Genomic DNA, 26,119 nt, shown 5'->3' with positions numbered 1-26,119 from the left:
CTGCCTGAGATGACTACCTATCCTGAGAAAGATTGACGGTACGAAGTACATACCTCCCTAAAGTAGGCCCAATCGGGTGGCTTCCTTTCGACGTCCCTCGGTGATGAGCCCCACTGACAGCCGATTGTTCAGGGCCTTTGGTGGTTTTGGCTCGCTAAAAGGGAAGCTGGCAGCCCCGCAACAGCACATCAGAGCAGCCCCCACCAGAGCGCTTCCCCCTCCACTAGGTTACGTCAATTTCAATAATTCATGTGAGGAAGCAACTACATCGCAAGACTCTCTGAATTTCTGATCAGCAGTCACGAAAGGAGCCTTCCGCTGAAACTACGACCGAATCTTGACGAACAGCCTGTCTTTGTCCGAAAGGGCCTCAGTAACTCGCCATGGCCCCGGCTCCTTTCTCTTGCACGGTGCATCCTTTCGATTCCCGAACCTCTCACTCTAGCGCTTATGAGATCGGCCCATCTGGAGCATCAAACGCCCTTCTCTTCATAGGAGGCCTCGCAGATGGACCTCATACTGTTGGCTACACCAAGGCCATAGCCAAGCATCTTGAGACAGCGGCACAAGACTGGTCTGTATTTGAGATTCGGATGAGGAGCTCCTTTTCCGGCTACGGCTTTTCGAGCTTGAAGAACGATGTTGAGGATATCTCGGCGCTGGTGAGGTATCTCCGAGGTATCGGAAAGAAAAAGATTGTCCTTATGGGCCACTCAACTGGATGCCAGGTATACCGTTGTAGTAGCCTCGAACATTTACAGGACCCAACTAACCTTGGTAGGACTGTATGGAGTATACCAAGCACAAGGAGGACCCTGTCGATGGCTTCATCATGCAAGGTCCTGCATCTGACCGGGAGTCTATTGAAGACTTTGTCAAACCTGACTGGTTGAAGAAGAGCCTAGAGCACGCCGAGGGGCTGATTTCCGCTGGAAAGGAGGCCGAAGCGATGCCCAAAGATCTAGTACCAAGCTTTTTCTCGACACCTATGACGGCCTACCGTTGGCACTCTCTGGCGGCTAAGGGGTAAGTAGCTATGATACTCCATCTCCGGGGTGAGGTGAATGAAATACTGATACTCATCACAGGGGCAACGATGATTACTTCTCCTCCGACCTCAAAGAGTCGTTCGTCTCCGAGGTCTGGAATCGTTTCCAGCAGCCCGTCATGGTGCTACACTCTGCAGAGGATGAGTTCGTGCCAGCCAAAATCGATAAGCAAGCTTTGATCGACCTGTGGAAGAAGACAAACTCCAATGTCCACGAGCTGTCTGGCTTGATTCCCGGAGCAAGCCACACTGTGAAGAACCCGGAATCCCAGCAGTGGCTTGCAGAACGTGTGGCTCAGTTCATCCAGCAAGTATGAAGTCAGACTCGGGACGGACCGCATGAGCCTCAGCATAACTTACCTTAGTTGAGAGGGGATATTTGTCTTCACTCATGGCCAAATACATTTAACGAGCAACATTCCCGAGATTGGTTCGAACGTGTTACACGAGATGACTAAAGAAATACCGATCTCAGCTCGGTCGGAAGCTTCCAAAGTGCCTTATGTGAGCAAGCCCGAGTTCCATTGACAGCACCCCACTTCCCCGGAATAGGGAGCGAGGTCGGCGATACCCCTCCGAGACCCACTTCATCGGGGTCACTGCGCCCGTGACGATGCTCAATGCAGGTCGCCGACCCCAAGTGGGTGGATTATGCTATCACGGACACCGCGAATACTTAATCCCAGGTGAGCTCGTAGCTAGACCAGCCCTTATCACATTGGTCAACGTTCAAAAAGACTATCTCAAAACACCATCTTGACTTCCAGCTTCGTTCGGATCAACTCGTACACAACATACTGTCGACCCTTTGAACTTGATACCCGCACCGACATCTCCCTTTCACCAACACCTTTACTTTCATCCACAATGTGCTTCGGAGTCACCTGCTCGACTTGCTGTAAGACGACAACCCCAGTCTCGTAACATTCCGTGTAGTTTCATGAAAACTAAAAGTATTCAATAGCAAAGGCAACCTGGCGCGGCTGCGGCCAACACATCCCGTCGGCGCTGAGCAGCGTCCCCGAGGAACAGTGGTGCACCTGCACGCCCAAGGTCACCGTCAACGGGAAGGAGTATCCCCCGGCAGGCACTGTGTCGATTCCCGGTATGTCTTGGTTGACCGGCTTGTTTGGGGGCAATTTGAATGACAAGTCGAAGCAGGGCACTAAGGGAGAGCTGTGAGAGATGGAGGAGGGGAGTTTACCTGCACTTTTTTGAGTCTTGCATCGAGGTTTGCTTGGTGGGCGAGTTTTAAACCGGGTGTATTAGTACGAGGTGGCGATTGGCGAGGCGTTGTGCGTCTTACGAGGTGATGTTGGACGGCGGCGGTGATGGCGTAGAAAAAAATGAGTTGAAAATCAAACATCTGATACCGTACCGAATTCCTGCTTCACGAGAATACCTTATGAAGTCTTTCCCGACGCATCCATATCGAGCCTTTCATCACAGGCTGTCGAGTTATGGAGGGGTAATCAGTGTTGACGCCCTGCCCCTCACGTCTCATTTGGGGTCCCTCAGTGGGTTGTGCTTGCCAGACCGCCCCGTTCTCGGGCTAAAGCACCCTATCGGTGCCGGCGCTTGACTGGTCATTTACGAATCGAAACCCTCTGATTGACCAACGCTATCGGGGCCCGGAACGGAGCTGATAAGAGGAACCGGCGTCGCCCATGATTCGAGAGACCTACCTTACGCCCCGAACCCTTGACTCATTTTGTCACTTTTCAGAACAACTACGTACGTATCATGGTGTAATAGTGAAAGGCCTGCGACATGTTACTCCTTTCTCCCGTCTTTTTGGGAGCAGCATTCTCTGTCCTAGCTTTGACGTATGTCATTCGCTGCGTCCTGTCCCCGTTGTGGAAAGTTCCCGGCCCGAGGATATCCGCCTTCACTTCCCTCATTCTGAAATGGCATGAACTACAAGCAACCAGGACGAAGTACATCCATGCGCTCCACCAGCAATATGGACCGGTTGTCCGAGTCGCACCAGACGAGGTCTCATTCACATCGTACGAAGCCGTCAAAGAGATTTACTGCTCTGGAGGCAGCGGTTATGACAAGACGGAGTTTTATGACTTGTTTAAAGTCTATGGACGAAGGTATGGAAGGCAAACTTATGTTGGTTGGGTAAAGCAGAAAGCTTACAGTACTAGGACTATGTTCACAACGTTGAACAAGGAAGATGTAAAGCCCCCCCGGATGAAACTCCAGTCTGGGGTAGAATAGCAACTTACAACATTTGTTCCAGCATGCGAAGCGCAAGAGAATAATTGCGGACCGCTACGCAAACAGTAACGTCCTGCGACCTGTACCTCTAGGCGGAATTCAGGAGAGGTCACAAAAGTTTATCAAGTTGTGCGAGAAGTCCGTTGGCAAGAGCCACGACATATTCGTACGTAGATCCCGTTTCAACTCTCTGGACGGTTGCCTGACTGCGTTTGCAGATGAGTCTTCACTCATACGCCTGTGATTGCGTCACACATCACCTGTTCCATCCGTACGGCAGTAATTGCCTCGAGGACAAGGCGGACGAGGAAATGATGCACCAGGTTGCTGCTGACGACAGCCTGCAAAGTGAGTACACAGCCCAACATGCCTGCTGAATGTACCTAAGGTAGACTGACGATAACACAGACCGCCTTGTTCAGCACTATAGTCCCGCGCTGCACAAGCTCCTCTCTCGATTCCTGTACTTCTTCGCCAAGCCCCGCGAGACGCCCCTCGCCGACACCTTTGTCATCGAGTCCAGCAAAAAGCCCGACCCGGCGGCCTTCACGCTCCTGAGCCGGCTCCACGACAAGGCGGGCCAGGGACTGGACCAGCTCGACGTGGCGGGCGAGTGCCTCGACCACATGGCGGCAGGCATCGACACGACGGGCGACGGGCTGTGCTTTCTCATGTGGGAGCTCTCGCAGCCGCGGTCGCTGCGTTTTCAGGAGACGCTGCGACGCGAGCTGAGGGAGAACCCGGGGGTCGCGTTCGACAAGTTGCCGTTCCTCGATGCCATTGTGCAGGAAGGGTTGCGGTGCTTCCCAGCTATCCCGATGTCCCTGCCGCGTTATGTGCCCCAGGGCGGGCGGGTGATTGACGGGTATGCCATCCCGGGGAAGACTACAGTCAGCTGCCAGGCGTATTCCATTCACCGCATCAACGAGGAAGTGTTCCCGGAGCCAGACTCGTTCAACCCTGATCGGTGGATGGAGCCAACGGGTGACGCTGAGAGGAAGCGGCTCATGTTTGCGTTTGCTAACGGAGGCCGGGGATGTGTTGGCAAGCAGTGAGTAACCCCCATAATCCATCCACAATGAGATCCCATCTGCTAACAAAGCACCACCAAGTCTGGCGCTCGCCGAGATGAAGACTCTGTTGACGGATATTTACACCGGTTACACGACGCTTCCTGAGACGTCAATGGCGGAAGAGTCGATGGCCATGTCGGACCAGCTCATCTCCTCGCGACCCCTAGGACAAAAGTGTTTGCTGCAGTTTGTTCCCGTTGGCGAGAAGCGGGAATGATGGGGTTCTCGATGGGAGAACCGGGAGGATTTTCAAGGTTGCATAGTGTGTGTTGCATTTGGCGCGAAGGGTATGGACGGCATTGTTGGCACATCGCGTCTGGGCGTTTCTGTGAGTGTTTGATCATTCCGGTACTGGAGCACGGGTAGGTAGCGTTTGTGGCATCTGGGTTCTGGGGCAGGAAAGCTGAATCAGTAAAAAAAAAAAAAACAACGTGCCTCGATAAACGAGACAGCTTGGCAAATGTGGTTGGGTAGGCATGGTCCCTATAGACCTAGAGGGCCAATACCAAGTCACATCGTGCCAGAAAGATTTCGTGGTGATTCATGAATGTACGTCGTTGTGTAGCGTCCCTGTGTGGTCTTGCTTGGGAGTTCACTGGGACCACACACATTTACTGCATACGTGGACAAGCCAGGCTTTCCGCTGCCAACTGCCCTGCTTTTTGAATACATCCATCCATAGCTTGCTTGGCCAAGGCAAACTGCAAGTCGAGTGATGACTTGCATGGCAACGACTGGCTCGGCTTTGTGAGCCGGCGTTAGGCGAGGCGAGCGAGCAAAAGCAATGGCGAACAGTAGGCTGCATGCTGCAGAGACTGGATCCACCTGATGGCGAAACGGGGAGTTCCTAAAACCCATGTTAGGTGTGCCTACTTCGCTAGGTATTCTTTTTTGTCGCTTATTTTTAGTTTTATGTTGCCCGTCCCTCTGCTTGCGCTGCTGCGTGCTGCCCCGGATCCTTTGGAAAGCTTCCTTGACCTTTCCCGCACAATTGCGGTGCGAATTGCGCTTTCTCGAAAAGCGGGAAAGACCGTTGATTGGCCCGTGCCCGGCGCGGAGCTGTCGCGGGTTTCCCCCTTTAAAATGCCAATGGAACCAGGAAATGGCGCCAGGCCTCTAGGCTTTCCCACCCCTTCACTGTCTCAAGTATTGCCTGATGAAGGCAGGAGGTGTTGAAATAATCATGAGAGAAACAAACGAGTATGAAACACTCTTGAGGGTGTAAAGAGCACAGAGAGAGGAAGAGAAGGCAAGATAATTGGGGTCGCTGTTGTCTCGATGCCTTGTAATATCCAAATGCCTACTTTGGGTGCCATGATGTAAGACGACACATAGCACAGCAACAAAAAAATTGAGGCCAAAGTTCAAAGAAAGGTCAGGAAACATGCAAGGCAGCAAGTGGAACTGGCTGCCCAGCTGCGTGTTGCATCCTGGACACTGGACTGGCCCGGTGGTGCCGCGGGGCAGGCGAACGAGCGAACGACAACCTCAAACTCGGATTTAAGGCTCGCTGATTGTTCTGAGGTCCATGTCTGACAGAACGGCTCCAGGGGGTTCTTTGAGTGGTGGCGCAACTCTGACAGGCACGAGGCAAGGGCCAGCCAGCCCGCCAGACTCCCCGCGGCCCCCAGCGCCCAAACCTTGAGTGTCCTTTGGGGGGACGCCTTAGTGAATGAGGCGCTGAGGAGGCAATGAATTCGTAGGCAAGCGCTCTAAGGGAGGTCCACTTTATTATTATTCCTAGGGATTTTCATTTTTACTCTAGGCATTTCTTTCTGGGACTTTTCATGTGTTTCCGAACTTCCTGTCCTGCCGCCGCCACCTCTACTCCGTACTACCACCAAGAAGGCCACCACCACCACCACCCTCCGACTCCACCTCAGCCTTTTCCAAAACTCTGCGCTCACTGCCCAATCATCTCCGTTTTCTCCTCTTCCCACCACCCACAAGAAAAAAACGCACAAAACCCTCCGCTCGGAGATCCATTCGAGCACATCTCGCAATTATCTTAAACCCACCTTTTCGCAATCGCAGTTCACCGCCCTGCTTAGGCATCTCTGCATCCTCGCGTCCTCCGCGGTAAAATCTTCCAAAGCGTACAAAACCTCTTCCCACCTCCACCCCTCTCTCTCCTGAGAACGTCGCCACTTTCCACCACCACCACCCAACACCCCGCCATAAACAACCACAGTATCGTCAACAATCGCCAGTAGCATCCTCTCTCGCCGCGTTCCCGACCACCGAGTCTTCTTCCGCGAGAGTTGAACATACAACACCACCCTCACGCGGTACAAGCCACATAGCAGTTTATGTATCAGCACGACAATACCACCGTCTTCAGACACTTCGTCCCCAAGCTGCAATCATTTCGCATAGCGAAACCTTGTAGCCCCAACATCAGTTCCGTTGGCTGAAATCTCCGAACCCAGAGGAGTTCATGAATTCTCGACAGCAAAGACGATCTAGTCTCGCTTTACCCTATGTTCATCAAAAGAACCCTTGAGCATTGAGTCCGTCTTCTTGCTCCCCTACCAGCTTCCTCGCCAATCAGTCGATCCTATACTATCACGACCTCCGGCTTCTTCATGCTACCCGCCCGTCCAAACGACAGCACTACCAGCTTCGCATCCCGAGCCTTTTAACTCCAGATCCAATCAACCCTCCTAAATCAAAAAGACTCTTCCAAGACTCTTCTTCAGTCCACCTACTACCAATATCGCAATCATGGCTTCCCTCATCAACGTTCGTCGCGACGTCAAGGACGCTTTCTATCGCTACAAGATGGAAAAGATCGTTACCAAGATTGAGGGCAAGGGCAACGGTATCAAGACCGTTGTCGTCAACTTGAGCAGCGTCGCTCAGTCTCTCGCCCGTCCCGGTGCCTATGTCATCAAGTACTTTGGCTTCGAGCTCGGTGCCCAGACCAACGTTGACCCTGCCGACGACCGCTGGATTATCAACGGTTCCCATAATGCCGCTAAGCTGCAAGACCACCTCGATGGCTTCATCAACCGTTTCGTTCTCTGCAAGAAGTGCAAGAACCCCGAGACCGACGTCAACATCAAGGACGGTCGCATCCTCCTCGACTGCAAGGCCTGTGGCCAGCGTTCCGAGGTCGACCTCCGTCTGAAGCTTAGCGGTTATATCCTGAAGAACCAGCTGAAGAAGGGCAAGAAGGACAAGGCCGAGCGCAAGGCTGCCCGCCGCGCGAAGGCCAACGGTACCAAGGAGAACGGACAAGGAAGCGGAAGCGGCGGAGAAGGATCCGACAACGGCTCCAACGACGCTGACGACCAGGATGTTGGTAGTGATGACGAGTTGGAGAAGATGAAGAAGGAGGCTCCCGAGATTGACCAGTTTGAGACCCAGGAGCACGAGTGGGCCGTCGACATGAGCGAGGAGGCCGTCAAGGCCCGTCAGGCTCAGCTCCCCGGCGAGTTCAAGCAGAAGCTCAACATGGGCGATGACGAAGACGAGGATGGCGAGGCCTCTGGCAGCACCGTCTACGACGAGTTTGGCACCTGGATCCAGGATGAGGCCACTGCTAAGGGCAGTGTCGACAAGGTCGATTCGATTGACATCTTTGTCAAGGCCAAGGAGCTTGGTATCGAGACCAAGCACCGCTCCGTCTTGGTTCTGGTGCAGACCATCTTCGATGAGAACATTCTCGCCCAGATCCCCAAGCGCGCCGGCATGATGAAGCAGGTATGTTAACATCGTTTGGACCAATGACTCATGACCCCTTGACTCACTTCATCTCCTAGTTTGTTACCTCTGAGCGCCACGAGAAGGCCCTCCTCGGTGGTACTGAGCGCCTCATTGGCCAGCTCGCCAAGGAGCACCCCGACATCTTTGACAAAGTTGTCAAGATCCTCCAGTTGTACTACAACCACGATCTCCTCAGCGAGGAGGTCGCCGTCAAGTGGGGTACCAAGGCCAGCAAGAAGTACACCGACCTGGCCACCTCCAAGAAGGTCCGCAAGGCCGCTGAGCCCTTCATCAAGTGGCTCGAGGAGGCCTCGGAGGAGGAGTCTAGCGAGGAGGACGAGTAAATGCGCATCTGACGGAGAAATTGGGAGACGTCATTGGCATTTCGGAGTCAATGACTTTTCGTGCCCAACATTAACTTTGAACTCGCATATCTTTTCTGGGCAGCATTGCCAGAACAGTCCGCTCGTTTTCTTTCCCCTCGGTTCCCATCTCCATTCGGCGACTGAGCGTTTCCCTTAACCTGGAACATCTCTCGTCGGTGGACGGGATGTCGGTACTTAGGTAGCACACATCTTGTAGACTGCAGCCATTGGCAAATCATCCACTCTCACTCTTTGACCGGCACCTTTGTTTCAATGTTTCTTGATCTATCTACGTCAATTTCTGGTGCCAAGCTGTTTGTCCTCCAGCTGATGTAGAACTCGGGTGAAAGCTGCAATGCCCCGCGCGCCACCCGTGCGGGTAAAACAGTCTAGGCTCGTAAAACTCAATGTCTCTTCAACCCGCAAACTCCCCCTTCCCCTCCCAAGTCATTGCCAAATAATGCATTCGCCAAAGTCCACAACCTCCTTGTTGGGGAAAACGCCCCAATAGATGCAGATCACCAAGATCTGTCGGTTCCAAAAAATTCTACCAGCTGCTGTCAAATACCTCCCGCCAGCCGACCACCCTTCCGCTTCTACTGCTGCGGTATCGTTCAAGAGCTCCCCCTGAGCTCGGCTTCACCATAATCACCTCTACCATTGGTCTGCCGCACCGCCTGTCGATTGCGCCAAAGTCAGATCTCCCCAAGGAGGGACGTTGGTATCCCAGGCGCCTGGCATACTCTTGCTGCTGCTCGAAGTCTTACTCATCTCGGTCGCCGTCGGGCCATAGTTGACTTCGCCGCTCGTGGTCTCGGGGCCCCGTCCGGCGCCGCCGCCAGCCGAAACCCATTGATCAGTCTTTTCCCTCTTGCTTCCCGAGCTCTTCTTCGACGAGTGGGAATTGTGGGGGCTATTGTTGGTCGTTGGGCCAGCATTGTTGTATGTAGTCCAGGCCGAGTTGCTGGCAGTCGCCCACGCATCGCCCTTGGACGCATTCCTTGAGCTCTTCTCGTTTCCGTTGCTCTTGTTGGACGAGTTACCAACGGGACTGTTGGTCGAAGGCCCAGCGTTGTTGTCCCAGCCAGCATTGGTTGAGGGCGGCGGTGGTGAAGTCTTCTTCGACTTGCTAGACTTGTTCGAGTTTGTTGACACTTTACGCTCCGATCCTGAGTAGCCAACATTGTTTCCCTGGCCATCCCAGTCCGTAGCAGCCTTGGCTTGACCGCTAGTGCCTCGATTGCTTCCATTGCCATTTTGGCTTTTATTTGACTTCTTCGAGTTGGAATGATTCGATCCAGTTCCCCAGTTGTTGCTGTAGTCGCCTCCAGACTTAGCCCAGGCATCGGCTGACTGGTCATTGGAGGTTCCCCATCCATCCTTATTCGTATTGTCGGTATTGTCCCAAGTGTTACCATTCATCGCCGTCCAGCCGTCGCCACCAGAAGTTGTCTGGGCATCGTTGCTCTGAGTGTTGCCGGGTGTTCCCCAAGCATCATTAGCCTGGGCAGTATTCGTGGTGTTCCACCCACTATTGCTTCCACTGCCTCCAGTCGCTCCCCAAGAATCATTGTTCGCATCCCCAATCTTCGTCCAGCCCGAGTTGCTTCCCTTGTTACTTCCCTTGTTGCTCCAATTGTTGCTTCCCTGGCTTTTTGTGGGAGTGTTGCCCCAAGCAAGATCAGGATGCTGGCCACTGCCCAGGGGCTGCCAGTCTGTGCTCTTCTTCGATCCCCAGGAATTTTTGCTTCCATTTTGCGATCCATTTTTGTTCGGAGTAGACTTTTTGCTGAGGTCGCTAGCAAATGCAGCCCATGGTGTATTTGGATTCACCGTCAAATTGATGTTGATAGGAGAAGCAGGAGCCACGGTATTGGGACTCGCTGCCTTTGCCAGAGGCGAAGCAGCCTTGGTTTGTTGAGGACCAACGTTGGTATCCCATCCTTGTTCCTTATTCTTGGCACCTGTCGTCGATGCTGCGTCTGCTGGAATGGCCCCCGACATAACATGCTTCGGAGATCCCTTTGGAGAAAGACCTTTAGGAGACAAGGGACCCCACCACGGCGGCATCTGCATTCCCATCTGCATCGGGTCGACTGCTGCCATGACTGGCGGTCCTCCAGGCATACAAGTGACGGGCATAGAGCCCCAGGGAGACTGGCCCTTGAAGTGGTTGTCTCCGGGGTTTGAGGGATTGGCGAAACCGTAAAAATAGGGGTTCTGCAGGGGATGGGGGACGCCCATCGGCAAAGGAGCGTTGTTTGGATCGCGAGCAGGATAGAGCAAGCCGTAAGGATTGCCGTAGGCTGGTCCATGATAGACTCGGACAACGCCGTGCTGAGGGTCGTGGAAAGCGTTGGGTCGAGGATCTTCGACGCCCTCAATGGTATGCTCAACTTGAATGACCTCCGCGCGAATGGGCATTATGAGATTGGGTCGGCGTAGGTGAGGAGACAACGCCGCCTTGGGCATTACTTTCTGAGGCTTGTCGACTTTCTTGGTCTCGTTCGTCTTCCCTCCTCCATTCTTGCTTCGGGCTTTCTTGACTGTAGGACCGACGTTGTTGGGCTCGGTATCGGCTGGAACGGCGCTTTCCTTGGTCTTAGATGACTTTTTGACATTGTCCTTCGTCTTTTCTTGTCTCTTCTTCTTGAGAGGTGCCGGCGTCTCCTCCTCAGTCTCATCTGTCTCACTTTCGGACGAAGAATCCACTACCTTCTTCATAGCTGCCTTGGCACCTCTCTTCTTCTTCTTCGACTTAGCTTCCGACTCAGATTCGGATGTGTCATCTGCCTTCTCCGATTTCTTCATGTCTGCTTCCTCCGTAGTTAGTTTCGTCTTCTCCTGATGAATTTCGATACTCATGCCCGCACTGGATGTTGGTATCACCTTTGGACTCAGCTTCTGCGTTCACAGCCTTCAGCGCAGGCTTTGACGAGGCCTTTTCAAAACGGACCTTCTTGGAGCCGGATCCCGGAGAGTCCTTGCTGCGATTGGCGCGCGGGTATGTGATCTTGACCGTATCCTCCTCGGATTCGTCGTCGGTGGAAATCTCAACGCAGATCCGCTGTCTGCTGCTGGACTTCTTGCGTCTGCGCCTTTCAATAGAGTTGCAGTATTCCTCGACGCTGACGCCAAGGGCCCACTCGCAGAGAGTAGAGCTGCGGGCGTTACGCGTCATGGTGGAGGTTGACTACCGAGATGCTGTCAGTGGGAGGTTCTGTACTGTGGATGCAGCCCGATCGTCAACGAATATTGCGGAATCCGCCTTCGACTAGTTTCTTTCTAGAGAACTTGCAGGAAGGGAAAGCACAGAATTGGGGTGGTATCTCTGCATTGATGGGTTCATTGGATGCAAAAGGAGGTGAATCCTGGGTACGAAGGTAGGTGAAGCCAGGTCAGAGTGACTACCTCGCCCGCATTGGAAGGAACTGCCCGACTTCTGTACCTGCCTAAAGTAAATCACCTACCTTGGGTAGCCAGTACTACTGGACTCTGAAAGCAAATCACATGTCAATCGTTCAATAAGAGTACAAATAATAGTAGGCAAAAAAGAAAGGCTCCAATCCTCTTTGGACATCATGATCTCAAACTCAGAGAGAAGTAATTCCCTGTCACGCTCAATCATACCTTACAGGCTTCTTTACAGTTAAATAACCCACTCATTCGCATCGCTTTGAGTTTTCACGCATGCAAGATAATCAGGCAAATGTGGCGTCTCGAAATCACTCTTATGGGGTTCGCAATCTACCTAGGTTCAGGTTGAGTCATCCAGCCTCTTCCGAGCCATCGTCAAACGACCCCAGGAATAGAAATATTGGTCTATGTCCAAGCCACATATTGAAAGCTGCCTCCAATTTCGACCTTAACCGCAACTTTGGCGGCCTGGGCGAGAGCATTCTCTGGCATGTCGACATAGGAAACCATTGACTTTATCCTCCTCTCCCTTTCATCCCATTCAGCCCAATCTGGTATCCGTATTGTCCTTGGGCGAATGACGTGAACAAATCCTTAAAGCAGACAGGTTACCTGCTCTAATGATCGTTCTAATATCTTGTCAGTTGTTGTAGCTTTGCCATAGATTGCATGCCTTACCTGACGGTCTGAGGACCAATGACGGATTAGAGGGGTCTGAAGGGCAAGTTGCCGGAAAGTTGAAATCATCTGCTATGATCAGACATGGGAGCCTCCTCATTCCTTTTCGCATACTCACGAGGGCATCTTCTCCGTTTCATCATTCACCCCAAGATCTTCCAAATCATCTCGCTGCCCGTTGACGCTGCTTGGAACGTTAGCAATTCATCTCGTTTCCTTCTAATTGAAGTGAAATACCTATGATGAAGGAATACTTTAGTTGGGCAAACGAACGGCGTAGAAGTAGCCCTCGTTGGTGACATACCAACGACAATCGCCAAGGTTGTCAATAGTGAAACGATTGCGCTGGGTCCAGTTACCATCAACCTCTCGGACGGGATAGTAGCGGGATGGGTCATCGTCCGCAGGCTTGAAGTCCTGGGGCTCGAAGAGACCATTGGAATAGGCAAACTGGGCCTGCTCCATGGCGACCTCTCCAGCAGTCTTGCCATATCCAGTGACGTCCGGAGGAAGATTGGTATTACCTGGGAAGACGGGCATTCCACCTCCGCCCATGTTGGGAGGCATATTCATACCCATGTGGGCACCCTGGAACATGGGAGGGCCACTAAAACCGGCGGGAGGAGCCTGAAGCATGATCGGAGGGTGCATGCTCATGCCCGCGTGCATAGCAGGCTGTTGGGCCATGATGATGGGAGGCTGAGGGGGGGCCTGGCCAATGTAGGTGACGTTGTTGGCGGGGGACTGCTACCATCTCAAGTCAGCAAACTATTTCTCGAAACCTTGGGTGAGCTTAGTGAGATGAAAATGAGGCGGCTAGATGAAGCAAAGAAATCCAGGTGCCCGATGAATCACACAAGCCGCTCGGCTCAGGAAGCAATCGCAGCGTATGTGCGCTGGGGACTTGCATAATAATGAACAACAACAAGAGGTGCGCCAAGCAGAACTGGAGTAGGCTTCGGGGCAACAAAAGAGGCCACTGGCAGAGCCTGAGCATGAGGGAGACCGACGTGATAGACTGGAGGCATTCCGTTGTCGAAGCGAGGCACGTAAACGTGCTGCATGGGGCCGTAGGTGGTGTCGGGAACCGGCGGCTGGAAGTGAAGGCCACTAGTAGGCGGAGCGATGTTCTGGTAGTCGGCCATGTTGACGTAGGGAGGCGCGGTAAGTCCGTACGGGTTGAATTTACCGAAAGGCGCGAACGAGTTGGTCTCGGAGATGTAGGCGGGGTGCAAGGTGGAGGGTATGAAAGGGTTGAGGTGTGGGTGAGCAGCCTGACCGAAGGGTGTGGGAGGAAAGTGATGGCCAAGATTGACTGAGGCAGAGGGATTGGTTGAGGTGTGGAGGAAAACACCGCTGTCTTCACCCACGTCGCTTTCGTGGGTGTTGAAGGCAGGAGCGGTCGAGGTGTCGATTCCCTGGGTAACGGGGAAGGAGGCACCTGGGTTGCTGCGGCCCTCCGTGAAGCGCACCTGCCGCGGGCCGGTGGTATTGGCAGCCGACTTGCTCTTGGGAGACTTCATGGCGGATTTGCTGGACTCGATTATATATTGAACTCGACGCCGAATCCTTGTTTCTAGAGTATCGAGATCGTTTTTGTTTCGATTGGTGTATCAAACTCGGAAATCCAGGGGTAGAGAACAAATGCCAGGAGACGAGACTCCTTCATCGATTGAGGGCTTTGATGAGCTGAGACTTCTCACCTCATCACAGTCTTGGGTGAATTGATAGAAAATGAGGCTGATCAAAGAGATGTGAAGGAGAAGAGATCTGAAGAGCGGTCCAAGGCGAGAACTCAGCCAGATCTCTTCACCCAGCCGCATGAAAATCCACTGCGGCTTGAAGCTTTTGGTATACCAATGACCCGCTCCAGTGATGTCTTGGCCGGCTCTTTGTCTCTGAGGCCGAAAGACAAGAAAAGGGGGCAGGTCATTGCATGATCTTCCGGGGGCTTACTAGAAAAACGGAGGGAAAAAACGGCAATTGTTGGGATTACAAGAGAGGGGAAAGGAAGCAAAAGGTATCCAAGAGGTATTCTACTTACAACATCTATAGCGTATCTCTGGCCATCCCAGCCAAGGCGATAGACAAGTGGCGGATCCTCGTTGTCGTAGTGTGCCTTCGAGAAAGGCCAAAATCCGCACATTTTGACGTTACATGGAAGACGAGCAGTCGGGAAGATTCGAATAGTTTGCAATAATGTTGCTTGAGGATTCGGGTCCGAGGATGGTGGTGGTAGGAGTGAAAGATGAAGTCAGTCGGGAGTGGGGTCTGAAGCAACAGTCGATTGCGGCAGGTCCGCTCTTGAGGCGGTTTGTAGGTCCTTGATCTCCAATGACGCTTGGGATGGTAATCACTGATGATGAATCTGGCCCTTTGCATGCCCTGATACTGAAAGAAGACCGCATCTTCCTTGGAATTGATATCGGGTACATAAGGGATGCAATGCGACAACGCAGTTCATTGATTATCAACGTGAGCCTCACGGCAATACAAAAAGACCGAAACGCAGGTGCCAAACTGGCCAAGACATACGAACATCCAACTCCGAAGCACAATCGATACTCGCGTCAACACGTGGCTGAGCTACCATGGGCCGAGCGAACGAGAACGACGCGCAAAATCCAGCAGCGGAAATCCTCAGGCCAGTCATTGTCTTCAATATCTCCGTCAAAAGAAGATTTCAACAGTCTGTCAATGTCATGAGGAAAGAAGCCGTTTGCAGCGAGCATTGATGCCAGAGGCGCAAGCAAAGGTTGGCCGACCAGTTGCAGGATTTCGGGCAGCTGCTTGATCGATTTGCGCTGCCACAGCTAATGAGCGGTTAATCCCAAGTCTTCGACCCGAAACGCGATGTGCTTGACTTACCTTGACCAAGCCAACTGTGTTTTCTTCTGCTTCTCCTAATCTATTCATCGTATCAAAGGCAACTTTGCCACCAAGGTCATGCGAGGCCTTCTAGTTCACTGCAATGTCAATACTTTGTTGGGCGTCGATCCTCGCGTAACTCCACGTATCATTCATCGTGCCAAGATTATTGAACCAGGTCGGATACTTCCTGGCGATGGCGATTTTGGGGGGATGCGGATCCGGCTTTGATGTAATCAAGTCGCCGACTTTTTATAGGAAAGTTTACTTGATGTTCTCCACGCTACCGCCCCGTTTGATGGTGGCCTCGTAATGATACACAGACATTGTTTTGATGAAAGCTTCGAAGTCGGTCCACACCGGCCAGGACGACTTCTGGAGGATCGAGCCGCCATTCCTGTCAAGGTATATCAATACGACGTGAGAGGACTCGCTGTCGATCAGAGAGGAATTACTCAGGCAAAACATTTTTACTCGGGAAACTTCCTGGATCTAAGAAATGGAAGTCAGCAGGGTTTTTCACAACGAAAGTTACGGATATTTATGAACCTTTTCCTCAGGAAGAGATGCAATGCCCGCTTGTGGTTTCCAATGTCATCGAGCTCGCTTGGAGGACTAAGACCTTCAGTACCATCATCGCTGCGAGCTTAATCGTAGGCACCGTAGGCATCGTGGGTCTCATCGGTCTCGCCGATCTCCTGCGACAAACATTCGTACAAGACCACCAGCCCATCATACGACAACGACCGAATCGTTGGAGACCGTGTTCTCGGACGCTGAGAGATTCGGGGAGATAGCTTGTTTCTCTAGGTAGTGGCGACGAGGTATCGTAGGGAAGAAAGCGTTGTCCACCGACTTCGTTGTATACGTGAACTCCTATTGAACCTATGTCAGATGTAGCGCGATCGAGATGCTTCGCTCTAGCTTGTATATTGTCCAGCCCAAGATCGATCAAGCCTGTCGCGAGTTGCGGATGTCTCCATCTTCCGCGGTCGTGACCGTAGCTGATAGTGAAAAATAACTTCACGTCGAGGCTATCACGCGATTTCAGGTGAAGCGGACATAATAGAAATGGTATCTAGCCTGCTGCCTCTCCATGCTTATGTTTTCCTGCGGCATGGGGGTAGCGATGAAAGGCGATCGGCAGCCTGAGGAGAGCCTGTACTAGTTAGATGCTGCTCAGGACGTCTCTTCCATTGCCATCAGGCTGGCAGGCCAGTCCAATATGGCAACAACCGTCTAGGACACTTGGACGTAGAAGGAACGTGTAATGTTGTTCTTTTTTTTGACAGGTACCGAACGCCCACTTCCACCCAGTGATGCGGTCTTCTAATGCTCCTTCCTAAATACTGTACACGGGTCCACTTGAGGAGAGATCGTCCGTCACAATGCCCAAGACTCCTCTAAGGCGCTCTAAATTTCCTTACTCAAACAACAGATAGAAGAAGCTCGCAATGGCGAGCATCATCGTCCACAGATCCAACGTGATCCATGGGCATAATGAATAATCATTACTGGCGGGTTTCAACGGGGACAATTCGTCAGGTTATGTCGTAAATTACAAGGTGGCATGCTCGGAAGTAATAGGCTCGGGGGCAGAGAAGAAAGTACTGCGGACAACCTGCGAAAACGATTAGATATGCGACGCCAATATACTTGTGAAGGCGGCAACTTACAGCCCAGGCACCGGCCACGGAGGCCACAACACCACCGGAAATCAACATGGGCCGCACACCCCTTGTGCTCTTGAAAACCATTCCACTAAAAGCGCCAGCCAAGATCGTGTTGGCAGAGTCGTGCTTTCCCCTGAAGTAGCCGATACCCGCGTTGAAAAAGTTGTAGGTAATGGCAACGACACCAGCGGAGTTACCCAGGAAGGGGCCACGGCGAGTGACGGCGTTAAGCACTGAGTTAAGTCGTAGCTTCGGCGGCTGGTTGGCTGATCTCCTCAGACCCTCTTGCAGTCCCCAGGCTCCTCCTATCGACAAGGCTGCCAAGTATGTGACTCCCGTTCCGTAGCAAAGGTCATCGGTGAAGCCTCGGGAGGGGAGGGCAGACTGGCCAGGGACATCCGCCAGAGCCGCATCTTCGAGAGAAAGGTATTCGAGTGTGTCCTTGTTCAGTCCAGAGAGGGGGTGTAGTTGCGCGGGGTCGGCAAAGGATGAGCTCTGAAGGAAAGACTCGACGCCAGATCCTGCTGAAGGGTCGAACTGTGCTGGGGTGTTCTGGAAGGTGGTTGTAGGTTCGGGGGCCGGTGAAGACTGGGAAGCACCGGCGTCCTTCTGAGAGGACTTGCGACCAGAAAGGGTATCCCAAAGCGACGACATGGTGAAGGTTGTGGACGTGGCGGATGAATGAAGCCGGGGATCGGAGTTGGACAGTGGACAGGAGATGTGGGCTTGCAGGCCGATGATGGAAGCTGTCGAAAAAATTTGGGCAGACCAATCGCGACTTGGCCCGTGCGTTCAGAAAGGCAGTGGAAAGTGACGGATACAGTTGCATTGGCACATTCAGATGGACTCCACTTATCCGGCCATCTTTCGGAAAGCCCAAGTTCAGATTCTCCGGCTTACCTCATCGCAGCAGTTCTTTTAACCTTCATGTGATGAGTCAGCATTCGCCAGAAAGTCGACCACTGATGCTGGCACGTCAGGTAATATATCAATATCCTTCATTTGCCCCGAAGCTGGAGTAGCCTGTAAAGGCGGTGCCCACAGGTAATGGCATGGGGAGGGTCCACCCAAGGTGAGGTAACGATCTGAGTAGGCGCCGATTTAGTGTTTCCAGAATTAGACAGGCAAACAACAACATGTCATACCAGCAAAAGCGAGGTCGTATCTGCTCTTTCTTGCGAAGCGGTGGCCCACTCCCTTGGCTACTTATTTCCGAACCAATTCTTGCTGAACTACATTTGTATGGTGGAACCTGATTCGATGCTCTCGAGGGCAAGACTCTGTAGGATCGGTCTCGGAACTGACTCACTGCCTCTTCGGTTTTTTTTGTTGCCTGCTGTAGCCTGTGAGGCCCAAGCCCGAGCCAGACTGTATGCCCTAAGATGAGAGGGAGGAAGCCCTGTGGTACGATGATTGGAGAGTAGTACCGGGCAGAAGCTGGCAAAGCAGCCTGCCTGATATGCAAGTAGCCGATGAGAAGTCGTTGTGACTCGTCCAGCGGCGCAAACATGCAGGAAATTCATCTATGTGTCACTTAGAAACGGGAGCAGAACAAGTAACGTCTCACTGCGCCGTCTTGGGACCGATTAAAGATCATTTTTGGTCGTTGATTGCCCGCTGCTTCTAGTGACACAGTTACTCAGGGGCTGTCCTCGTTTTTGAATGAGCATACTATATAAGCGAGGTATCTATCGCCTTTTACTTTGTCGTACTTTTTCGTTACGGATTTTTGTTGTCTGCCTCGCATTATTATCATATCTCGTATAGCAAAAAGATTATCATTCGTGCAGAAGCACGTCACATACATTCTAAACGAAGTATAGTCTTAAGCTAAGAAGATGCTGAACCTCATCAGCATGGGCGTTTGGGCTCTTCAGGTTTGCGATAATACACTCGTCTCGTTCAGTGAACCCTGGAAATTAGGTTGAGCTAACACTGCGCGTCCCTCAGGGTATCATGGCTATCGTTGTCCTCGGGCTATCTATCGACCTCGTCAAGGGACAGAAGATTGGCGACGCTCCCACGACTACCAAATACAGCACATTTACTGGCGGCTTTGGATTAGCCGTCGCTGTGCTGGGCTTGGTAGCTGTTTTCATAGACGCCATTCCGGCTCTCGTAGTGATGGCCGCGGACGCCTTGAGTGGGGTCTTACTCCTCGGCGGTGGTATAGTAAGTCCATCGATGATCATACCATGTACTTGCTATTAACAACATGGCAGGCTTTCGCAATTGGGTTACACGGTGTTGCATGTGACGAAAAGCATTGGAAAGCCATTGGGAACAACGATATCATCAACGGTGGAAAATTCAAGCAGGATGGACAGTGGTATTTGGCACCTGGCATGACCGAAAGTGTCTTGTTAGAGAGGTGCAGCAAGGCAACCGCAGACCAGGCTATGCAGTTTGTGACGTTCGGGTTCGCGCTGACGACTATTGTCCTCATATTCCTGGTCTGGAAGAATGGTCGCGGAGGCCGAGGCACCAACTACGTCTGACAACTTGAAGGCGTGATCATAGCTGCCATAGAGACGGACCCGCTCGCTCCCATGTCAGTTTTGGCGGAGGATGACCGTTCGTGTTGGACAGTCGTATAAGGCCTCTGCTTCCATGGTTCAGGAATTGAAAGGTAGCAGCCTAACGCCGTCCCTAAACCGACAGCAACCGTGCAAACACACGACAGTGTCGTAGAAGCAAATCCTGACGTAGGTTTGTAGATCGATCCGCCTGTCATGCGCGTAAGTCACTACTGAGATCCCCGGCCGATGTTTTAGACGGAGGGTTCCGTAATCTGACCAGGTAACTGGTAAAAGACCATGGTTCAACCAAGGTTTTGCGAGGCGTTGGCATGTGGAGGAACAACTGCTCTCTTGGCCCATATGGCTCTTCTGCGCACAGGTTTCAGGTCGGTAGGAACACGAACGAGTCGTTCCGCACTACAGGTTCCGTTTTAATAACTCAGGTTCCTTTACAAAAGGATGTTGAGACCACCCCACAGTCAAATACCAGGAAGAGTCGTCATACTCGGCTGATAAGGAAAGGTGTTCACATAGGATTTACTTTAGGAGGCCGGGAACGGAAGAAAGTCCAAGGAGAACAGGACAACCCTCAGCAAGCCGCATAGCGGAGCCGCCATACAGACCAAAAACATATGTCGATGTAAATTTGATCCGGATTGTAGTAAAGAGGAAAAGAGAAGACAAGAGAGGCTTCCTCACAAGAAGAGATTTTTATGGTTGGTGAGGTGTGGGGCTGGTCACAGTCCTGCCCGCGCTAGCCCTGCCGCCGTTTCTGTTTCTCCGGCTCACGCTGGTCTGTGCTTGACGTGCAGTTCAGGTCCTGGAACTCCACTTCCCGCCAGACGCCCTGGGCCCCTGTCTACCTGGCAGCATGGTACCGCTACCATGACGACACAGCACATATTGCTCGAATGGAGGTAGTTGTACACCTCATACCGACGCTGTGATTAACAGCAGCAGGCAAAGGCTGTCGAGTGAGCTTCCAAGGAACGCGCCCAAGTGTGTGCTGGCTTATGATGACGCGCGCCGCACCTACATCTTTTGACCCCCGAGGTCGACATCACTCACCTCGGTGCACTTTTCAAAGTGGCTGACCATCCTGTAACAACACCATAATCAGCATCAGTCGTCTAGCCATTTCACCGAAACAAACATGGCGCCGGTGCCTTTGGAACCGGAAGTGAAGTGTGTTTGAACATCGAAATGAAAGCCAACGATCCTAACGTGATATTCAGGTACCTGCCTTTGAGCTTGGTGGCTGGCCATGCGCTTGCAGTGGCAATTCTCGGCACCACTGTCGCTCGAAGTCTGTACAGCTCGTATCAGCACTTGCCGCCATCTCAAGGAACAAGAGCAAGACTTGTTCGCCGTTCAGCTCTTGCGCCGTTGTTCGCAAGTTTGGCATTCATTAGCTTGTCTTTTGCAAGTTACTGGGCCTCAAGCTATGCGAAACTTTCATATCGCGTCTGGGCAGATCAGCGTGGAGTTGAAGCTCCAGTTCGGTTTGTTTCGTCTTCTGCGCTTTCTTTGTCTGGCTTACTCATGGAACCTTAGCTTCTATGGCGATCATGGAGTCATCCCCAACGAAACTGCGATTCAAGTCTTTATTGGCCGCTGGCTAAGTGACACTCCAATCCACCTGGACGCTCTCGAGATCATCGCCGAAAAAGCTCGTCGGTTCTGGTGGGGCCAGCAAATCGAACTCGCAACGGTCTCATGGAGCTTGCTGTTGGCAGTCGAAGGCACACGAAGAAGAATCCCTTCTGTCTGGGCCTACCTCGGATTAGCACATCTCGTCAGCCTCTCGTTCGCCCAGAACCTCTTCTATCTCGCACTGCTTCTTACTCCTGCCCCGACCACCACTGCAGACGACAGACATCCCACCTCTGCACTAGGACGCCTGCGCGAGAGATTACTGCCTGTGAAGCCTATCAATTGGACGCCACACCCGGCCTTGCTCTTGGCATCGTTCTGCTTTACATACGTTCTGATATACTGGGCTCCGTCGACAACAGGCACAGCGACATTTGCCCGGATCGCAATCCTTGGGCGACTTCTGACCTTTGGCCCCATTGTCATTCCCGCTGTCGTTCCAGCTAGTTGGGGCACAGTATACTCTGATCCTCACGGAGCATACGGCATATTCACTGAGCTCTTTCGCTTTGTGTCCACAGCAAGTTTTGCCTTCCACGTCAAAGGCACCGCGCTTGCTTTGCTTTACAATGCGCCAAATGCCCACTATCATCGTCATAGCCGGTTCCTGCCTTTTGACACAGAGAAACGCTCGACGTGGGAGCGTACAACAACGGCGCTGGGGAAAGTCTTGGGATCGGCATCCGACCATCCTGTTGTAGCTGCTGTGGCATGGGACGTTTTGCTCAGCGGACTCAGCCAAGGGTTATGGGCGGCTACACGTGTGCTGGATGTAAATGACATTCTAGCTGCCTCTACTCCATTCGCTCCGAACGACTTATCGAAGGCAAAGCCACCACCCAGACTACTGGGAGGAAGTGACAAAACAAAGCCGGAATCGGAATCGTCCAGCCACACCAACACAGTCTCCACGCGACGCAGGGGCAATCAACATGCAGAAAAAAATAAGTCTGCAGAGATGACAATTTCAGAGGCACCTTCGTCTAGAAGCACTCGTCAAGGCCGTACCCTGAAGCGTACGGCAAACCACGAAGAGGCACCAGAAGATGCGTACGAGCCGAGTCCTGCGGAAAGCCGCATTGCTGTCGAAGGCGACGAACTGCCCGATGAGGATATGGACTGGGAATCTGCAGCGTTGGCCTGGGGTCTCACAGCTCTGGGAGGCCTTGGATCTAGCAGCGCTGGTGTTTTTGGAGCCGAGTGCACATCTCGATGAGCCATGTTAGATCAGCAGGGGTACTCGAATTCTCGCGCACTCTTGGTAGCGCACACACAAGGTTCTTCTTTGTCTAAGCTTGTATCCCCTTCTGCACATCTAAATTGGCTCGATTCGGTACTAGGCAGACTCGAAGACAGCCAGAATGGGTTCTGGCAGCAGCCCGGCGGTTGTCACTGCGTTGGCAGCGGCGTTCCGGAAATGGCTAGGTCTTTGGAGATAGAGTGCACCAATTGATGTCCTTTCGACGCACACGCGCGGGTATTTGTTTGATCTTTGAGCCCGAGAATTGCTGCTTACGATTCTATTGAGTTTAGAGTACCTGAGACTAAGTGAGACATGGCGGGAATCCAGGCCTGCAGCGCTAACCGGCCTGGCCGGTACCATCGGGGACGGGTCGGTTTTCTCAAAGAAGACATTTTGGGACGGCCAGAATGCAGAACAATGAGTTTAGAGATCGGGTCGAGACCGTCGAAGACCTCAACCCCGCCACGTTGAAGATCATCTGGATCGGAGGAGAGCAGGAAACATCGGAACCCGGTGGCATTACTATCGGCCAAGGCGAGGGAGCTTCTCCAAGAGCAATGGTTAGGATACCAGAACATGTGTTTTTGGAATGACGTCGCCCCGCATTTGAAGAAGACCCCCGCATCCAGCCGGAGGCGGACGCTGCGCCATCCAAGAAGCCTTCCATCTTGAGCACGTAAGGTAGCATCGGCCTGGAGAGTCGATCTCCGGCCCGTCTGGTGTGAGTGGTGCCTTACCACTCCCACCCAGCGCGTTGTTAGTCCATTTGGACGCTGCCCTGCATATGGCCTCACGGGTCGTGAAAGCAGCGGCTAGCGAGCAACCCCAACGATGCAGGGTCCTGGAAAGGTCCTTTGAGCGACACGGATCCCACCATCTTGGGTCCTTCCAACGGTGCTATTCTTTGGGATCGCCACATCCGTTCCCCTCCCATGCTGCCAAGTCTTTTGGCTTTTGTCACACCTGGATAAATACCATCGGGCTCCCCTACCATTATTCTCCTCTTTTAATTCACTCAGACAAACCAACAGCCTATAACGCCAATCCAGAGCCATACCACACATCTTCAATACCAGTCTTCACCTGTCCAAACATATCACCAAATATATCAGGCATCCTGTCAAGCAGTTTCTTAAAGGATCAGCTACCGTTATCATCTTCTGCCTTTCCATCATCCACTTCGTCAATAGCTCTACATACATATCATCAACACTTTCGTAATGGCCATCCGCGATCACTTCCGCCGCCGCAAGTCCATCTCCGAGCCTAGCCAGGGAGAGCGTACCAGCTCAGACCCAAAGTCCCCAGCTCTCCGCCTCGCAAAGACATTTGGATGGCGCTCAGCAAAGGAAGAGAAGCCAAAGAAGAAGACTGCCATCAAGGAGAAGGAGGCCGATCCGCGCGAGAGGCCCTTCAACGAGACCAACCTCAGACACCAGGAGATTCTCAACGGCTTCACCATGACATTCGGAAAGGGCCAGCGCCCGATGAGCCGCGATGCGCGGTCGAGTTACTACAGCATCAACGTCAGCCCCGGCACATCACGCCACAACAGCGTGGACGTGGATGACAGCCCGCTCCGGATGAACCCCTTGCCTCGCGAGAGTCAGTTCCGGTCCGTCCCGGAAGAGGATGAGAGGTCTTGAGGTTCTCGGCCCGAGGGGTTCTCGACCGTTCTCATCTGAGACACTTTTATTTCCCATATTGGGTATCAAGAGACAACCGATTTCGGCGTCTCGAAGCGTCCTTTTCCGGCATCGCCTTGGAGTTTGGGGTCGAAATTTTGGGGGAAAAAGGTCACCATGGCCGTTGTGTTCGAGCCTTAGTTTTTTGATTTTTACATGATAATGGGGAACTTGGATTGGGAATGGCATCTGAGTTACTGTATGAATATGGCAACACTGCTTGACTTGGATATAACAAGATGGCACTGAGGCAAGGACTACTCCACCTCGAAACCGACGATACACACGAGAAATTCTACTCTATTGATAACACATCGTTTCAAGTGGCAATTTATTGCACCGGTGACCTAAGAGATTTGGACAAAGGATATGAGTCTTGATGTCCGTACTATTTGGAATAAAGCTCGACATGTTGCCCCACCATAGGTTAACAAAGGATCGCACTGTCTAGACTATTCTCGGAATCGCCTCGCTTGCCAGTCATGTCACCGTTGCTTTTGTTGTCAATTGAATGAATCTTCGTGACATGTTGTCACTTAAATGGGGTTTCTTGGGAAGCTAGGAATGAGAGCGTGTATCCAGCTCTTGGTAGCTCTAATAATTGTTGCCGCAGTCCCACTTACATTTGCGATACGTCATCCACAACCTGATGCCGAGTTTTCCATAGTTTTGTCAGCAGCGAGGTGATTTCTGGTGATTGTAGTATTTTGCTTGTTGTCAAAGTAATACACAAGGTTTGTTGACTTGTTGAGAAAGGCTGTTGGAATGGAAGCACATCACGTTTTCATCCCCTGAGGCTTTCCAGATACGACACTCGTGACCACTCTTCGTACAAAACCACAAGGACAGGCATTATATTTAAGACGAGTTTGTTTCAATTGAGTAAGTCGGCATATTATTTTGAGATCATGACTTCCATCGTGTTGCTGATTCTCTCGGCACCTAAATCACCTATTCAGCAACAACGTTTAGTTGGATATCTGCAATGGATCCCAAGTATATCGCGCCACATTCAGTGATGGAGAATTATACATCTCTTGAACCTAAGTTAGATTTGAGGATACGAATTAAACCGCTTACAACATATGTTAGGCGTAACTTGGAACTCGCTTTGGCCTGAGATATGCCACCTAATCTTGCACATACCTTAATAGATGTCAAGCAGCCTTGATAGTATGTCACTGAGCCCGTTATCATTGAAGAGCTCCTCTTATACATCACTCGGGATCCGTATAAACTTGACTTGAAGACATAGTGATTTCACTGGCCCCTGGGCAACTTGTTGTCTTCCCTCAAAATGACACTTCGGACAGCATTTAGTAGTGTAGTCGACTTAAGCCTCATGTGGGGAGAGAACCACACTACGTCGCATTCAGTCTATGTAGCCTTCTCTTATGTTGAAAAATTGATACACAGAACATCCCACACAGCTGGACCGCCTTTGATTATCTGCACCTTCCTAGATCGATCCCACTGCAGGGGACCTGCCTTCCTGAATAAGAGACTCCATCGTGCCTGCCTTTTAGTCGACCTCACTGTGCCTGCTAAGAAAACATCGCATCCCGTCCTAACTGAACCACTACATCTTCCCCCACCCAAAGGCATTCATCACCTACATTTTAACAATTCAATCACAAAAGCATAGAAACAAGGATTGGCTTCTCCCTCTTCTTCCGCAACAAGGAAGAGCAAAAGTCCATCTACCTTCTACACCCTACACCGAACACCCCCTCTTCCCGCTTGTCCCATGTGCACATACAAATCGCACCTTACACTCACATCACACATACTCAACCAGGACCCCTGAGGGATTACTTGCCCATTCGTATCTCATGGACTCCTGAGCGTTCAGGACCACACTTGCCTCTTTCTGCTCTCTGCTTAACCGCCCTTATTCGCAGCTGCCAGACCTACAGCAGGCACACCTCACTTCACGGCCACGTCCATGCGTCCTCGGACCCTT

At 52.2% G+C, this 26,119-nt stretch overlaps 12 protein-coding genes across 12 annotated transcripts; 7 read left to right on the top strand and 5 right to left on the bottom strand.

Moving 5' to 3' along the window:
- Positions 1–383: 383 nt before the first annotated feature.
- On the top strand, positions 384–2,230 carry CPAR01_09127 (uncharacterized protein; the record flags this gene model as incomplete). The annotated part of the gene is made up of 6 exons (XM_060493393.1): positions 384–728; positions 782–1,026; positions 1,089–1,359; positions 1,524–1,552; positions 1,601–1,734; positions 2,013–2,230. The coding sequence occupies 6 exons, from the start codon at positions 384–386 to the stop codon at positions 2,228–2,230; spliced, it is 1,242 nt and encodes a 413-aa protein (XP_060347523.1).
- A 588-nt stretch (positions 2,231–2,818) lies between these two features.
- Positions 2,819–4,564, top strand: CPAR01_09126 (cytochrome P450; the record flags this gene model as incomplete). Its single annotated transcript, XM_060493392.1, has 7 exons — positions 2,819–2,874; positions 2,980–3,147; positions 3,202–3,232; positions 3,297–3,440; positions 3,493–3,622; positions 3,683–4,325; positions 4,387–4,564. 7 exons carry the CDS (start codon positions 2,819–2,821, stop codon positions 4,562–4,564), a joined length of 1,350 nt encoding a protein of 449 aa, XP_060347522.1.
- A 611-nt stretch (positions 4,565–5,175) lies between these two features.
- Positions 5,176–5,523, top strand: CPAR01_09125 (uncharacterized protein; the record flags this gene model as incomplete). Its single annotated transcript, XM_060493391.1, has 1 exon — positions 5,176–5,523. The coding sequence occupies one exon, from the start codon at positions 5,176–5,178 to the stop codon at positions 5,521–5,523; it is 348 nt and encodes a 115-aa protein (XP_060347521.1).
- Positions 5,524–7,071: 1,548 nt separating this feature from the next.
- Positions 7,072–8,399, top strand: CPAR01_09124 (domain found in IF2B/IF5; the record flags this gene model as incomplete). The annotated part of the gene is made up of 2 exons (XM_060493390.1): positions 7,072–8,052; positions 8,112–8,399. The coding sequence occupies 2 exons, from the start codon at positions 7,072–7,074 to the stop codon at positions 8,397–8,399; spliced, it is 1,269 nt and encodes a 422-aa protein (XP_060347520.1).
- A 675-nt stretch (positions 8,400–9,074) lies between these two features.
- On the bottom strand, positions 9,075–11,601 carry CPAR01_09123 (uncharacterized protein; the record flags this gene model as incomplete). Its single annotated transcript, XM_060493389.1, has 2 exons — positions 9,075–11,233; positions 11,310–11,601. The coding sequence occupies 2 exons, from the start codon at positions 11,599–11,601 to the stop codon at positions 9,075–9,077; spliced, it is 2,451 nt and encodes an 816-aa protein (XP_060347519.1).
- Positions 11,602–12,770: 1,169 nt separating this feature from the next.
- On the bottom strand, positions 12,771–14,661 carry CPAR01_09122 (uncharacterized protein; the record flags this gene model as incomplete). Its single annotated transcript, XM_060493388.1, has 3 exons — positions 12,771–13,262; positions 13,463–14,032; positions 14,560–14,661. The coding sequence occupies 3 exons, from the start codon at positions 14,659–14,661 to the stop codon at positions 12,771–12,773; spliced, it is 1,164 nt and encodes a 387-aa protein (XP_060347518.1).
- Positions 14,662–15,085: 424 nt separating this feature from the next.
- CPAR01_09121 (uncharacterized protein) lies at positions 15,086–15,431 on the bottom strand (the record flags this gene model as incomplete). Its single annotated transcript, XM_060493387.1, has 2 exons — positions 15,086–15,328; positions 15,384–15,431. 2 exons carry the CDS (start codon positions 15,429–15,431, stop codon positions 15,086–15,088), a joined length of 291 nt encoding a protein of 96 aa, XP_060347517.1.
- Positions 15,432–16,941: 1,510 nt separating this feature from the next.
- CPAR01_09120 (uncharacterized protein) lies at positions 16,942–17,710 on the bottom strand (the record flags this gene model as incomplete). Its single annotated transcript, XM_060493386.1, has 2 exons — positions 16,942–17,004; positions 17,060–17,710. 2 exons carry the CDS (start codon positions 17,708–17,710, stop codon positions 16,942–16,944), a joined length of 714 nt encoding a protein of 237 aa, XP_060347516.1.
- Positions 17,711–18,912: 1,202 nt separating this feature from the next.
- On the top strand, positions 18,913–19,554 carry CPAR01_09119 (uncharacterized protein; the record flags this gene model as incomplete). The annotated part of the gene is made up of 3 exons (XM_060493385.1): positions 18,913–18,933; positions 18,980–19,228; positions 19,279–19,554. 3 exons carry the CDS (start codon positions 18,913–18,915, stop codon positions 19,552–19,554), a joined length of 546 nt encoding a protein of 181 aa, XP_060347515.1.
- A 1,174-nt stretch (positions 19,555–20,728) lies between these two features.
- CPAR01_09118 (uncharacterized protein) lies at positions 20,729–22,444 on the top strand (the record flags this gene model as incomplete). Its single annotated transcript, XM_060493384.1, has 3 exons — positions 20,729–20,760; positions 20,811–21,077; positions 21,130–22,444. 3 exons carry the CDS (start codon positions 20,729–20,731, stop codon positions 22,442–22,444), a joined length of 1,614 nt encoding a protein of 537 aa, XP_060347514.1.
- A 296-nt stretch (positions 22,445–22,740) lies between these two features.
- Positions 22,741–23,049, bottom strand: CPAR01_09117 (uncharacterized protein; the record flags this gene model as incomplete). The annotated part of the gene is made up of 1 exon (XM_060493383.1): positions 22,741–23,049. One exon carries the CDS (start codon positions 23,047–23,049, stop codon positions 22,741–22,743), a length of 309 nt encoding a protein of 102 aa, XP_060347513.1.
- Positions 23,050–23,691: 642 nt separating this feature from the next.
- CPAR01_09116 (uncharacterized protein) lies at positions 23,692–24,117 on the top strand (the record flags this gene model as incomplete). The annotated part of the gene is made up of 1 exon (XM_060493382.1): positions 23,692–24,117. The coding sequence occupies one exon, from the start codon at positions 23,692–23,694 to the stop codon at positions 24,115–24,117; it is 426 nt and encodes a 141-aa protein (XP_060347512.1).
- Between the last annotated feature and the right edge of the window lie 2,002 nt (positions 24,118–26,119).

The sequence above is a fragment of the Colletotrichum paranaense genome (genome assembly GCF_030867605.1).
Source record: "Colletotrichum paranaense strain IMI 384185 chromosome Unknown Scaffold_7.1, whole genome shotgun sequence".
Taxonomy (NCBI): Eukaryota; Fungi; Ascomycota; class Sordariomycetes; order Glomerellales; family Glomerellaceae; genus Colletotrichum; species Colletotrichum paranaense.
This window is presented reverse-complemented; position numbering and strand designations above follow the sequence as displayed.